The 15,376-nt window shown below is 45.3% G+C and overlaps 1 protein-coding gene across 2 annotated transcripts in view; it reads right to left on the reverse strand.

Annotated features, from left to right (window-relative positions):
- DPP7 (dipeptidyl peptidase 7) overlaps positions 1-13,991 on the reverse strand; it is a 27,595-nt gene extending 13,604 nt beyond the window's left edge. The window contains exons 1-5 of one of the 2 annotated variants that reach the window (XM_071453650.1): positions 13,820-13,980; positions 13,401-13,514; positions 9,224-9,363; positions 8,341-8,504; positions 2,115-2,250 (exon numbers count right to left, since the gene is read on the reverse strand). In XM_071453650.1, the coding sequence (XP_071309751.1) occupies positions 2,115-2,250; positions 8,341-8,504; positions 9,224-9,363; positions 13,401-13,514; positions 13,820-13,889 (624 nt within the window). In that variant the 5' untranslated portion in view covers positions 13,890-13,980. Of the gene's footprint in view, positions 1-2,114; positions 2,251-8,340; positions 8,505-9,223; positions 9,364-13,400; positions 13,515-13,819 lie in introns of both variants that reach the window. The other variant, XM_071453651.1, reaches the window with a different exon arrangement.
- Between the last annotated feature and the right edge of the window lie 1,385 nt (positions 13,992-15,376).

A 15,376-nucleotide genomic window follows, 5' to 3' on the forward strand; every position in this document is an offset into this window, starting at 1 on the left:
AGATGGAAGGGAGTACTTTGAAACCACATAGTGCTTGCTTAAGAGCTCAGCCCAGAGCTTGACTTACTACTGCAGAGAAAATAGATTTTTAAATTAGTCGGATAGTTTTTTCACATGAAAAGATTTTTAAATTAGTTGGAAAGATTTTTTCATACCCTAAGTTTGAGGGTGTGTAATGACTCCCAGCATATTTACAGCTGAAGCAATGCTGTATGCTGAAAGGAAATTCAGCTGGATGCTGAAAGGAAATTCCCACTGCAGGGCCTGTTAGCTGACTAAATTGAAAGGAATAAGATGAATGTGTCTTTACAAAAAACAGACTGTTAATCTGCTTGTAGATAGGGCCAGGGACTTATAGATAGTGAAGAAACAGAAGAAACTACCAGTTCTAGGAAATGTTACTAATTGACATGGGCCATTGCTCAGCCAAGGCCATGTTAAATTCCTGAACTTTGATAAAAAGAACAAAGGCTTAATAGAATTATGAACAGTGTTTTGCTATATAAAAGAAAAAAAAAAAGGAGGGGTGCACAGAAAAGGGGGATATAGAGTAGCTGATTCAGGAAGTCTGTACCTTCCAAGTACCTCAGCCAATGGGGGAAGGAAGAGAGTGATGCATCCAGGAAATTAGGATAGAAAGGGGGCTGCATTCCCAAACCATTTGAAAGACCCCATGGGAAATGCCTCATGGCCTCTGCCTTTATTCAAATAAAATTACAGGACTCCTCTGTCTCCTTTTTGGACATAAACCTCTGGCGCTATGAATTTTTCCACACAAAATGGTATTACATTTTTTGTTTGAAAATGTATATAACTCTAAGACAAGATGTCTATTATTCTTTAATGCACTTAGGTAGTTTCAAATGTGTTTATTTTAATATAATAGTTTCTTCTTTATACTTACTGGTAAAGCTATCTGTTTTGTAAGTCTCTGCATTGAAGCAAGTTGTTCGTGTATATAAATAAGAACAAAGAGACCACAAGTTACATACACAGGTGTGGTCCTTAAAGTGGAGAACAACAGCAAAGTAACACAAGAATGACAAGAATGTGTCAACAAAGATGAATCACCTCCAGACCAGAGGGATGGGGAGAAGAATGCTAAGGTGGCCCAAAGGTAACCTAAGACTAAGCCGCAAGGTAAAAATCACCCGAGACATCTCACATGCTAATGTCAGACCACCCTGGTATAGTGAACTGACACTGACTGGAGAACATGCAGAAAAGCATTAGTTAAGGTGACTAGTGAACAAGTTCTGTGCAACTTCATTGTTGTAACTTGTATAAAAGCCTTCAAAGGCCCCAAGAGAGGTGACAGCTTAATGAACTATAGCCTAGCAATAATTCTGGGCAGAAAAGCATGAAAGGTCTGAGCTCTGTGTGCTCATTGGCTCCTGCACCAGGCACAGACCTCAGCTCCAACTGAGGGACAACAAAGATAGCTCAGGCTAGCCATCTGTGTCACCCAGATCTAGAAATTTATATCAAAAAAGAGGCAGAACAGACACCATCACAAGATTTCAGAACAACTAGCTAGTACATTTCTTTCCTTATAAGATAAATCAAAGTCAGTTCTAACACCAACTTTTCATGGCCTTAAACTGCAAAAGCCACATTTAAATTTTAGTTTAAGTGATCCTGAGACACCTTGCACATTTTTAGTTACAAAATGAAGACTTCCAGTTCTTCACTGAAATGCAATCACCTTGGACTAAGGAGATGCTGTGAATCATTGGTACCAATACAGCATTTTGGGAGAGGATTTGAAAAATAAATTATCCAAAAGGCGTTCAGCCTGGCACAAGGGAAAAATTTCAGGCTGTAATACAGTCAAGCCACTAGAAAAGGGAAAGTCAATTCTCAGTGGTACTAAAGGTACTGGCACGGAGTTGTGCTTCTTGAAGCAGCACCTTTGAACCCTGAGCTGCCCAAGCGGAGGCAGTGCTCAACCATGCTGCAGCTACTGCTTTTCCTTTCAGGTTACCATTTAATTGCACTCCCTGTTTAGCAGTGATGCCGTGAGGACAGATATCTATTTAAACACCTAGAAAAGAAAAAAGAAACAGCATTCCTAAAGGAAGAAAATATTGCTCCTGAAAAGAGATGCTACTTACTGCTGTGACATCCCTGAAGAATTGGGTGGGGTCTCCAAGCCCAGCCACAGACAGCAGAGGAGCACTGGCAGCTAATGCTCCAGCCACGACATTTGGGTATTTCATCCTCAGGTAAGCGCTCAGCATTCCTCCATAGCTACCAAAGAGAGACAACAGTTATTTCCTTTAACAGACAACTTGTAATAACTCAGAAGTTCAGGCCAACATTTACAGGCTCACCTAAAGCAAGGTAACAATAAGCTCATGAATATCTGTGATGCCTCATGTTTTCACGCATGCTCCGTGATATGCATGATGTTAATGGATACATGTGATGCTTTGTGCCTCATCCTCATGTTGATCCAGTTATGGCCAATGACCAGCACACAGTGCTCTTACTGGCCTTTCCCCAAATGCTCACACCAGCTCTGGTGGGAACATAGCAGCTCAGTTTGCTTCTGTACACAAATGTAAATCCTGCCTCAGTATTTAAATTTGCACCAGCCTGAGCATGTCCCAATAGCTTCACAGCAGAGCAAAGCAGGGTTTGAGTGAAGCACTCACTGTTCAGAGAGAGAAGACACACTGTACATTTTGCATACGGAATGACAAGAACTAGTTAGAACTAGTCAGAACTTTGCCAGGGTTTTGGCAAAAGGTGTCCATGAACGTGGCAGAACAGGCTTGACTCCTGGAAAGTGAAGGCTATTCTCCCTGGGCACCCCAAATAACAGCTGTGTAGTTGATCAGCACAGATACAGGGAAGGGGAAAAGTTAACAAATGCAACAAGAAAAGTCAAAGCTACCTTGGTAGCTTCAATGCCAGGGCATTGAATCTACACATGGATCAAAAGCTACTAGACAGACCCAGGATGACAGAAGTCATTAATTTGCTGATGGTTGCAGAGTTCCTCTGAGGACATTGGGGGTGGCAAATGACATCCCCAAAACACAGATTAAACCTGGTATAACTCCAAGTTTAAAAGCACTCAATCTCCCTCTGTACCACCTCAAGTGATTCAGTAAATACCGTTCCCACAACACCCATGTGTAAAGCAATTTGCATTTCTCTAGCCCTGGAGACTGGCATTACCTGAAACCTCCTGCAAGTAATTTCAGGTTAATTTGGCACAGTTATAAGCACCAGAAGTGGTCTGTTTTTTCTCTCCCAGGAAATGCTGTGCTTCTCCAGCACTGCCATATTTCAGTGTTCTTCATTTGGGTTTAGTGTGTTCAGGGCTGCTGCACACTGAGCCCTCAATTACACACAGAGAGCTGCAGTCTAACATGCAGCCAGCTAGGAGGTTTTGATGAATCCCTCTCCCATCTTCCTATCCCAGGACAGCTTCTGGGCCTTCCTACTCTAGCTACTGTCCTGATAATCACAGTAAAAACCTCCGTGAGATCAACAGTTCCGTCACCACACCGCAACGAGCTGAAGGCTTAATGATAACTATCATGCCAAATGCTTTTTAGTGCACTGCAATTGAATTCAAAGCCCTGCACTTCTGGAAGACTTTTGGAGGGAAGCACCCCTCTACTACGAGAGAGGGGATGCATCAAGAAACAAGGACATCACATCCACCCAGCTGCAGCACAGTGAGCACTCTGGGAAAGGACTGCTGCAAGGAACCAAAGAGAAGCAGAGCAGAATTATGAAAAGGCCTACAATGAAAATGGCTGGATGCTGTTAGAGGTTGTGTTTAATAAAAAGCTGTGTGGCCCCTTGAAGGAATATTTTATCAATTATTAGTTTCCAGTGTTTCCAATGTAAAATGTTCTGATCCTGCAGGATGAATTTCTCATTTTCATAGTTATAGAATATGCTGAGCTGAAAGAGACCCATCATGATCACTAAGCCTAACTCCTGGCCCTATGCAGGACACTCCAAGTATCCCACTCTGTGCCTGGGAGTGTTGTTCACACTCTTTTCAAATTCAAACAGGCTTGGTGTATGACCACTTCCCTGGGGATCCTGTTCCAGTGTTCAAACACTCTCTGGGTGTAAACATTTTCTTGATATCTGATCTAAACCTCCCTTGACACAGATTCATGCTGTTTCCTTGAGTCCTATCACTGGTCATGAGTGAAGAGATCAGTACTATCCCTCCACAGGATACTGAAGAGGGCAGTGAGGTGAGGTGAGGTTTTCCCTCAGTTTCCTTCAGACTGAACAAACCAAGCCATCTTAGTCACTCCTCATAAGGCCTCCCCTTCAGACCCTTCCCTATCTTCATGGCCCTCCTCTGGACACTCTCTAATAGCTTAATGTATTTACATATTTTCATTGTGGTACCCTAAACAAGGTGACGCCATCTCAGTGCAGAGCAGCACAGTGGGATAACTGCCACCCTGACTCAGCCAGCAATGATGCCCCCTAGGACATGGTTGGCCCTCCTGGTTGCCAGGGCACTACTGACTCACATCCAGTATACCATTGGACTCCCAGGTCCCTTCCCACAGCTGCTCTCCAGCCTCTCATTCCCCACTCCATACACACAGCCAGTGCTGCCCCATCCTAGGTGAAAAACCAAGCTCTTGCTGTTGGGAAACTTCATACAGTTGTTGATTGTCCATCTGTCTGACTTACTGAGGTGTCATGGTTTGACACTGGCACAATGCCAGTGCCTCCATGAGAATACTCTCTCCCTGGTTTCTGCTGTGAGATATGACCAGGAATAAGCAAAGCAGGCTCCCACTTAGGAAAAAAAAAATTATTAACTAAACTACAAGGAAAAAAAAAATAAAACACAAGGAAAATGAAAACTTCACAAATACATCTCCTCCTCCTCCACCAAATTCCCAATACAATACGTCCCCCAAATCATTGACTCTCACTCCAGCACCACCCTTCAGAATACTCAATCCTCAGTTCATCAAGAGGAGAAGGAGTCCTTCTTGTGCCAATGGTGACCTCTTCCTTTCATGTCCAGCGCTCTCACCACTGAACACAGACCAGAGCTGCTTCTAGGGTCGACTTTTAAGGATGCTTCGTCCCACTGCAAAAAGGCACAGTCTCAACTTTGGGACATCTGTCCCCCCCATATTTTTCACCCCCTGGGGCCGAGGGGTACCCACACCGAACCCTCTTGGTCCTGAGGCATTGCCTCCCCCTAGAATGCAGTCCCTGTATCACAAGGAAACATGGCTCTGTCCGTGGCTACACAAAAAGAGTCCAGCATAAGCTACTCCATCATCTCTTCCACCTGATTCTTCTCTATTTCTCTCATGGCCCATTTCCTCTTATCTCATCTCTATCTCTCTTCTCATTTAGCTCCAGTAGGATTAGCATTTGTAAGGTTTCCATCATCCAAGAAAAGGGTTAAAAATCTGAGGATCTGTCTGTCCAGAACTCCCACGGCTGCCCAGCCGGGCACCTTCTCACCGCACCCCCCCTTCTCCTTCTTGGCCAGCCACTATTAAATTTCAAGGTGGCACAAGCCACAGGCACCAGTCTCTCTCTCTCTGTCTCTCCTAGAGGAGTTGGGGGGGGGGGAGGGGGGGTGGCTGCCCAATGCCTCTCAGTGCTCCTCCACCTTTCCATTCTGCAGGGGCCTTCACCTCCCTCCTGTCCAGGGCCCCAGCCTACCTCACCGGGCTGGCTTCCCCTCCCCCGCCCAGCCCGCAGCCAGGCAGGGGAGATCTGAACCTTTCCCTGACCGGAACCCAAGAGAGCCTCCCAGGGGAGAGCCCTGCTTTTAACCCCGTGTTCTCAGAGGCGCATCCAATGTCCCAATGGCCACATTAGGTGCCAATATTAAAATGTGAGCACCCATTGGCCTGACCACAGCATCCCAGAAAACGTATTTCCTGTCAAACCACCACATGAGGTCTCTCTGCAGGGCCTCCATGCCTTCAAGGGAGTCAACGGCTCTTCCCAGTTTAGTGCTGTTGGCAAACTGACTTAGTACTCCTTCAAGTCCTGCATCCAGGTCGTTAATAAAGATGTAGAAGAGAAGAGGGCTGAGGATGGAGCCCTGCAGAATCCCACTAGTGACTGGACACCAGCCTGGTGTTACCCCAGACACTGTAACTCTTTGTGCCAACCAGTGGACAGTTGCTCACCCATCATATGCTGGACATTTTGCCCAGAAAAATCTTTGGAAGAGATAGCATCAAAAGGTTTGCTGAAGTCCAAAATAATGACATTCACTGGCTCTCCTAGATTAAGCAGGTGGGTTACCCCATCATAGAAAGAAATCAGGTTCAACATGCAGGACTTTGCCCTCCTGAAGCTAGCTGCGACCAGTGACTGCATTGCTGTCCAGGTGTTTTTTCAATATCTCCCAGAATAATATTTACCATGATCTTCTCAGATTCTACCAGCACTGAAGTGAAACTCACAGGCCTGTAGTTTGCAGGGTCCTCCTTCCTGCCCTTCTTGAAAATTGGGACAATATTTGCCAGCTTCCAGTCTCTGGATTCCCAAACTTGCTCAAAAATCATCAAGACAGGTTTTGCAATGACATCAGCAGGTCTTTGAGGATTCTTGGATGAATCCCAACTGACCTCAGAGATTTGTAGGGATCCAGATGGAGCAGCAGATCCTGCACATGTTCAGGGTCAACAGGGAGCTGATTATTCTTACATTCATGGTCCTCCAGCTCAAGACACTGGGGCCCTTTTGGTCTGTCAACCATGGTGAAGACAGGCAAAGAATGCAATAAACACCTCTGCCTTGTGGCAGGGACCTTTCTGTCCCTGTTTGTGAGGTGACCGTCCTCATCCTGGAACAGGCCAATGTTATTTCTACATTGCCTTTCACAATTAATGTACTTAAAAAACTCTTTTTATCGTTCTCCAGTTTTGGCAATTTCAACTCAAATTAAGCTTTAATCACATGAATTTTCTCCCTATAGAGGGGGAGCAGTGTCTCTGTATTCTTCTCATGTCACCTGACCTTCCTTCCACTGGGCATACAACCTCCTTTTTCATCTTATTTCCAAGAGAAGATCCCTGTTCAGCCAAGCTGGTCTTCTGCCTCACCTGCCTGACTTTCAACATTTGGGAATTGCTACTCCTCTGCCCTTAACAGGTGATATTTAAAAAGTAACCAACACAGATGGACCCCATCACCTACAAAAACATTTCCCTAGGGGACTTTACTCAATAATTCCCTGAGCAGCCTGAAGTCTGCTGAAGTCTCTCCTCATGGCCAGAGTTGAGGTTTTGCTGGCACTTTTCCTCCTGTCAAAAGAGATTTTAAACTCGATGGCTTCATGGTTGCAGTGGCCAGAACAGCTGCCAACCCCCACTTTGCTCACAAAATCCTCTCTGTTGACAAGCAGTAGATCAAGAAGGGTATCTTTCCAATTCTGCTCCTTAAAGAACTGTGCCATAAAGTTGTCATCAGGGTTTTTTCAGGGCATCTCCTGGCCTAGATTGTACTGTGTGATTCTCCCAGCTGATTTCTGGCAAGCTGAAGTCCCCCATAAGGACAAGGGAAGTTGAATTGAAAGCATCCTTAGTTTCTTGAAGAATCATTTGTTTGCATCATCATCCTCTCTGGGAGATCCAAAGTAGACTCCCGCAGTGACATCTGCATTATTTATTTGTCCTTTGATTCTTACCCAGGGGCTTTCAACTGTACCACTGCCAACTATGAGCTCCAGACATTCTATCCCTTCCACTACAATGACATTGCCTCACCTCTTCTGCCCTATCCCTCCTGAAGAGCCTGTAACCATCCAACAGGGCACTCCAGTCATAGGACTTGTCCTACCAGACTTCACTTTTGCTATCGGTGCCAAATTTCTGGGCTTGGGCCTAAGCTTTGAGCTCCTCTTGTCTCTTGTTTGTTCCTTATGCTGTATGCATTAGTGTAGAAACATTTCAGGTGAGGTTCATTGTAGCCAACACCTCGTGAAAGCAGATTGAGGGACCCCATTAGTGCTTGTTTTCTCAGGTTTTGGCACACCATCACACTGCTTATGACTAGCAAGGCTGCTATTTTCCCTTTACCCTTTCCAAGCTATTTTTTTCTGCAGCTTTGGATGATTCAGACATCGAAGAAGCTTAGAAACATCCAGTCAGGGGTGCTTCTCCAAAGCAACCACAAATGGAGACTAATTCCTGATGGGAAAGAAGAGTGGGACCTGGTTATGAGCTCATGGGAGCCGAGGCACAGGCACATCTACTCTCAAAAGGATAGCTTAAAGCTCTACCTTGAGAACAAAAGAGATCTACAGCAGCATAACTTTGGCTGGAAAAGGATGCAGAGAAGGGAAGGAGTCCACACAATACTTACCTGCCTCCGAAAGCGATGACAGGGCAGTCTGCAGCACCAAACTGCTGCTTAAGCTCAGTAATGAGCACTGCATAGTCAGCAAGGGCTTGTTCCACGGTGAGCAGAGCAGTCTTCTTCAACTGTGTTGACTCAATTCCAAAGGGAAGAGACTTCCCATAGTACCTCTGAAATGAAAGAGATACACTATGGCAATGCTCCTATGGGTCTTCTCTACTTTCACCATAGAGCTGGGCTAATCGTGCACTAATACGAAGAGGTAACAGAGTATGAGACATCCTCTAACTTGTCCATAACTGAGGAAGTGCCTTGTCTTCTGCACCTGATACACAGACACTTTCAGGACAGATCATGGAGTGAATGGCCAGGACATTACAGCGGCTTCAGTGGGCGTCAAGTGGGTTCTCAGCACATGTATCTCTCCTGAAATTCCCAGCTACAAAAGGGAACAGGATAATCTCTTCATGCCTAAGATGACAGATAGTAGATTTAATAGTATGGAAAAGGTTGGCTTGGGACTTTTCCCAAGTAGAGACTTGGGACTTTTTTCAGGGTAGAGAGATTAAATATTATCCAAACAAAGTATCTCTCTACTCCAAAATGGAGTTTAAGGCCTGTAGAAACTACTTACAAAAACAAATCATTCATGGCATAGGCTGTACTGAAACAGCAGTCTGTATCCTGGAGTGCTGGGAGGTATAGTAAAAAATTACTCAAAAGCCATGATTACAAAAGGAAGATCTGCTGTTATGGGGAGAAAGATTATACCAGGTCTGACTCAGCTCCACAGGAAGAAATGGTACGACTATTCCAGATCTTCAGAAAGCTGAATTTGGTAACACTGAACAGAAGAGGACTCTAAAGAATGCATGACTAAAATACTCACATGTTCAGCAAAAATGACAAGTGCTTGCTGTTCCTCTGCTAATTCAAATATGAAGTCAGAGTTCTGAGCAAAAGTCCAGATGTCACCTTCATTGCCAGTATAGAAAAAGATGGGTCCAAATCCTTTCTTCCAGAACTTTACTGAGGCAATTGAAAGAAAGAAATTAAAAATTAAAATTAAAAAAAAAAACAAAACCCATAAAAAAACCACATAATACCCCCCAAACCACAACAAAGAATATGTGCATGAAATGAGTCAATTTTTGATTTTGGGCAGGAGGTTAACAAGGAAGAACTCTGTGAACAGGCTGATTCCTGAGACCTGATCTGGGAACACAAAGTGTTAGGCTCCAGAAATCTCTCATTTGGGTGGGGGTAAATAAGAGCTTCCATAAGATCACTACATGGCCTGAAAATTTCACTTCTGCCTGAAAAATACCTAAAATCTCAAGTTCTGCAAGTCCTTTGCAGACAGCTGCCCCCCAAAAGAGTGATTTCCCATTTATAGACCCTTTTTAGCCCAACTCACTCCAAAACATTTGCACAGCTAAATCTTCACACAAAACTGACATTAGGGAATTGCCTGCATCTTTCTGATACTCCTGCTCTAAGGTATAAAGTTGTAAATTACATATCATAGGATGGTTTGAGCTGGGGGTGAACCATCAAAGACCATCCAGTTCAAGCCCCCTGCCACGGGCAAAGACACCTCCAACTGGATCAAGCTGCTACAAGCCCTGTGCAATCTCGCCTTGAACATTTCCAGGGATGGGGAAGCCACAGCTTCTCTGGGCAGCCTGTGCCAGGGCCTCCCCACTCCCACAGGGAAGAATGTCTTCCTTATGTCCAATCCAAATTCACCATCTGTCAACTGCAAACCATTGCCCCTTGCCCTATCACTACTGGCTTTGGCAAAAAGCTCCCCCCCCCGTTTTTTCACAAACGTTCTGTAAGTACTGGAAGGCTGCAATAAGGTTTGCCCAGAGCCTTTTCTTCTCCAGGCTAAACAAACGCACTCTCCCAACCTGTCTCCAGAGCAGAGGGGCCCCAGCTGCCATGAGACACGGGAAAGCTTCAGACAAGCCCTGCCTTAGCCTCAAATTTTCGCAACATTTTAAATTTAAGGAATCACTCTGGCTCACAGTTCTAATGACAGCAAATAAGATCTACTTATAAAAATGAATTATTTATTAAACAGACAAGAGATAACAGACAAAAGATCTTAACCACAACTACTCACTACACAGTATAAAACTAAAGAACAGTAAACCAGAGAACAGTGCACTATATCAAAGTATCTGTATTAAAACAGGCAAAAGTAATAGTATTGATTAGGAGTCAAATGTAATTTACCACTGAAATTGTGATAATGTAGAGATTCCTTCACTCAACCCCTGGGGAGTAACCATGAAGCAGATGTCCCTGCTCACAGGAGAAACTCCACATATTTCCAGAAAATATATATATATATTTGCAGATTTCTGCTTTGTGAAGCAGAATCTATAGCAGATTTCTGCTTTGTGAAAGTTAGGGGTGACTTTTATAGTTATAAAGTGAACAGCTATCAGTCAGTCAAAATCCAGCTTATCTTGTCAGATCTCATGTCAACAGTAAGGTATCTATTGGCAGTTGGGAAATACCAGACCAGTGTGAACCTATGGGCCCAAAACACTCACAATAACACGGTTTGTCCTGTTTGAATTATCTGACTGGCTAACAAACAACAGATAAGCTCTTGGGAGAGGATGAGATGGTCTGCTACACAAGCTCTCAGATAATCACTGGGGCTTCCTCTGGACTCACTCCAGCAGCTCCACATCCTTCTTGTGCTGAGGTCCCTGGGCCTGGAGGCAGTTCTACCAGTGGGGTCCCGGTAGAACTGCCTCCCTCTACCTGAGCAGAGGGACCGAATTCCCCCACACACCTGCTGCCCACACTGTGGGGAGGAGCCCAGGATATGCTGATATATGTTATATATGTAACACACACGCATATGTGTGTGTGTATATATATGATGATATATGAAGATAATGTGCTTCATCCTCAGATCACTTTATAACTGAATGCAAATTGATACTGGCAGGACAAGCTGAGCTGTGATGCTAACACTGGCTTATCTAACAAACAGTTGCTCTAATGCTTGCTGACTTTTAACAAATATTTGATTTTAGCTTAGTGATAAACTGCACAGGAATTAGGAGGGATAATAAATAGTTTTCTTCAATGACGAACCTCAGACCGTCAGTTAAGTGTTGATTTCAACATATCATCCAAAGAGCCCCTGAACAACAGTTGTCCCACGGATGTTGCTGTCACATGAGGCTGTTTCCATGAACAGAGAGGCCCAAATTTAATTCTTGGCATTCTCAGCACAGAACTGACAAAGCCAGATTTGGCTTGAAATGGGATTTGAAACCTCTCATTAGTGAAACTGCTCCTCTTCATTAACTAGGAGGTCAACTGACTATGATGCATTTGCTTTGGATACTGGGTAGGTAACTGGAGTGCTCTGTGTTCTCTTTCCTCTGGCTCTTTTCCTCATGTGCTTCATGGCTCCCGGAGTAAACAACCTTCACAGAAGCCAAAACCAAACCAGATGGGCTCCTTAGAAAGGTACCTATTTTTTTATTGAAATCCTGGGGAATTGCTAGCTAAACTCAAGAGTATCAGATTCCCTGTTGTGAAATTAGTTTTTGTTTTCTTGCTGATAATCTGAAAGTCTCATATTGAACAAAAAAAAAAAAAAACAGTACAGGGAAATGGAATCACAGAAATTTTGAGTAAGAAACTCTCTATAAACCAGCAGAACAGCACTGATATTTTACTCCTCACAAATCTTATTCAGCTCTGCCCAGGACTCACAGATAAAACATAACGCTTTAAAAGAAAACAAATAGAAGTTGCACAATGCTTTAAACCATGTAATTCCAACATTCTGTTCAAAAAGGGCCACCTAATTAGTGAAATCGCAGCCTTGGGTATGCTCTCAAAATTAGTGGCATATTTATATCTTTGGGTTGAACTGATCGATGAATTCATGCCTGGTGAAACACACAACTTGGCACAGGCGCTGAACAAGCTGCAGAGCAGCTGGAGCATCTTAAGACCCCAATGCAGCTGGGAGGCAGCAGCAGGTGGGCACGAAGCTGGGCAGTGCTCACATCTGTTGCTATTCCCAAGTCCACCTTTTCTTCCTCCCTACAATTTGCTCCCCAATTCTTCTGCATAGGCAGGGTTGAAAAACATGTGACACTGGTTATGGAAATTGCTGTATTTTTAGCCACATGCTATTTTAAAAGGCCTTTTCTCTTTTACTGTCAGTGATCCAAAAATGAGACACAGCTGGCTCCTTGTTGGCAGTGCTCATTCTTTCACATGGATTAAGCTATCTATAGTTGCACAAGTTTAAATAATGCAAACCACTAACCCAAGAGGGTTGAGTTAGTGATTTGCATTTTATTCCTCTACTCCTAAAAATGATCAGTACAGAGTGCTACATTTCAGTCACTATTTGTTTTTCCTGACACATTCAGAACACTCGATTACATACATTTGTAAGAGATGCTGGCGTCAACTGAAGACACACACACAGAGCCAGCGCCAGTGCAAGCTTAACACAGTTCCTTGCTTCTAGTCTACTCTTGCTCCAGAGAGGTCAGTCCCCACAATCCCCTTTGCACCACACAGCCAGAACAGAAGGCAAGGAGTGAATTCCAGACCGGTTTGTACTGGAAAGGACCTTAAAGCTCATCCAGTTCCACCCCTCTGTCACGGGCAGGGACACCTTCCACTACCCCAGGGTGCTCCAAACCCTGTCCAACCTGGCCTTAGACACTTCTAGGGATGGAGTAGCCACAGCTCCTCTACATAACCTGTGCCAGGGCCTCCCCCACCCTCACAGGGAAGAATTCCTTTCTAATATACAGTCTAAGCCTACTCTCAATTTAAATCCAGGCCCCCTTGTTCTATAAGTACATGCCTTTGTAAAAAGTGGATTAAAAAGGAAAGGAGGATATAGACAATGCTGGGGAATGCCTGGCTCGTACAGGTCTGGCCCGTGGCTAACACTGATTCTTGGCTGCCCAGTGCTCTAGCTCCTACTTTACACTGGAACAGAGGCAGTTAAAACTTGAGCAGAAAGGAATCCAGCCCGAAGCCACAGCACCCACGGGACCTACCCGACACCAGGTACCGCTGCGGGAAGGTCTCGTTGCCGCAGGTCTCGAAGCTGAAGTGGTCCCGCACCTGCGGAAAGAGCCGCTCCTCCAGGCCGGGCCACACGACCCGGGCAGCTGGAGGGGGCATCATCAGCACAGGGGAAACCGACAACAGAAGAGGTTCACCCGGTACGGCACAACCCAGCCTGGGAACTGGGACCCGGGGAGCTCGGAGCGCCCTCTCGGTGCACCCCAGGCTAGCTGAGGGCTCCGGCCCAGCGAGGCTAGTTCGGAGTCCTACCCAGGGCCTGGAAAAGCTAATAGAGGGTCCCGTCCATGGGAGGGCCGGGGCTCTGGCCGAGGAAAGAGGAAGTCAGGCAGCAGGGTCCGGCCCGAGGAGAAGGGGTGACAGGCAGAAGGGTCCGACCCGAAACACCCACCGGGAGCAGCGCGGGCGAACGGCAGCGGCAGGAGCAGCAGCAGGGCCGAGAACAGCAGCAGCAACTCCATAGCAGCCGCTCCGCCTGCACCGCGCAGCGAGCGCCGCCCCGCAGGCACTGGTCAAGTGACCCCCCGCTTCTGGATCATGTGGTGACTCAGCGTCCCTTCACGTGACCACGCGACCGCCACGGGCCTGTTATGGCGGCTCGACCCGGCTGCCGGTGTTTGCTTTATTTGGTGCTGGGTACGTGGGGGAGTGCTTCTCAGCACTCAGCGCTTTTACACAGCACAATATATGGCTAAATTTTATGCATATTCATTACATTCCTTGGGATTGGAGTGGTGATACAAATTACTTCTCGGAAATCATTAATATCATTAGCATATGTGATGCGCAAGCACAGTGTACTGTGTTGGTCGCACAGAAGGGTCCAAGTCTTCCTCAGTGGTCGTTCTGATGAAGGCTGGTAGTCTTCCTCACTTTGCACTTTTAAACTTTCTTTCTGAAGCATGCACATCCATTGCTGGCTGGTTCAGCATTTTCTGCTGTTAATAGGTTTTGTTCCTCTTACCTTGACAAGGTGCATTCTGTGTCTCTTATCTTGACAAGGCTAAGGTGTGTCCTGCTTCTTAGGCTTGTGATTAATATTTGCTAATTCTTAATAGTTAACTCATGCTTACATGAGTTACCTATTGATCAACTTCTTTGACTTTCAGTGAGATTATGATGAGAAAGGCTGCAATGTCTGACTGAGAGAAACTTTGGTTTGGCATGGTGGACATCAGGAGAAAAGTTTGACCTTGTCTTTTGCTGTTGCTGTTCCTGTAAAGTGCTGGGTGGATGTTTCTGGGGCCATGCTAGCTGCTGCCTTGAGCCAGAGCTCAGCATGATGGCACTGGAGGGAGAGAAGCCACGTTCCTGTGGAGTGCAGGGAGCTGGTAGTGGCACAGCACTGAGCCTTGTGTTTGGGAGGCATGCAGGTTTGTGCCAGCCATGTGACCGACCAAGTGGTAACATAAATTCATGTGCAGGCTTGTCAAAAACTGCACAAAGTGGTGTTACAGCACCAGCCTCCCGAAAAGATTATTCAGGAGGTCAGGTTTGAAGGCACTGTAACAGTGATGTGGCAGTTCACTGAGGAGTGATGTGACTGTGCTGCTCAGCAGGAAGCTGGGGCTACACTGCACAGAGCAGTGTTATTTCTCTCTCTGGCACCAGGAGTAGAACTCCCAATAAACAACTGGATGTGAGAACAGATGTGGGGAGATAAGCTAGAAATTCTTGACTGAAAGACACTACTTTTACAACTATAAAAGCTACACAAATTTTTGTGGAGGTAGAAACTTCTTACATACTCCCTGGAAACATGCAGGAACTTCTCTCTGGAGTTTGGATGCAAATTCCATGGTTACTTTCCTGGGAATTGAGAGGAAGAATTTGATGTGTACTCCATTATTGCGGAGGATCAGGAATGGGACATCACACCATGATCAATGTGATCGAGTGAAGCCAATTTATTGAAAAAGCAAGCTATATTTATACTGTGTTCTATTGT

This window comes from Agelaius tricolor, unplaced genomic scaffold, assembly GCF_023055355.1.
Source record: "Agelaius tricolor isolate 1412-34295 unplaced genomic scaffold, bAgeTri1.0.p SCAF_37, whole genome shotgun sequence".
Classification (NCBI taxonomy): domain Eukaryota; kingdom Metazoa; phylum Chordata; class Aves; order Passeriformes; family Icteridae; genus Agelaius; species Agelaius tricolor.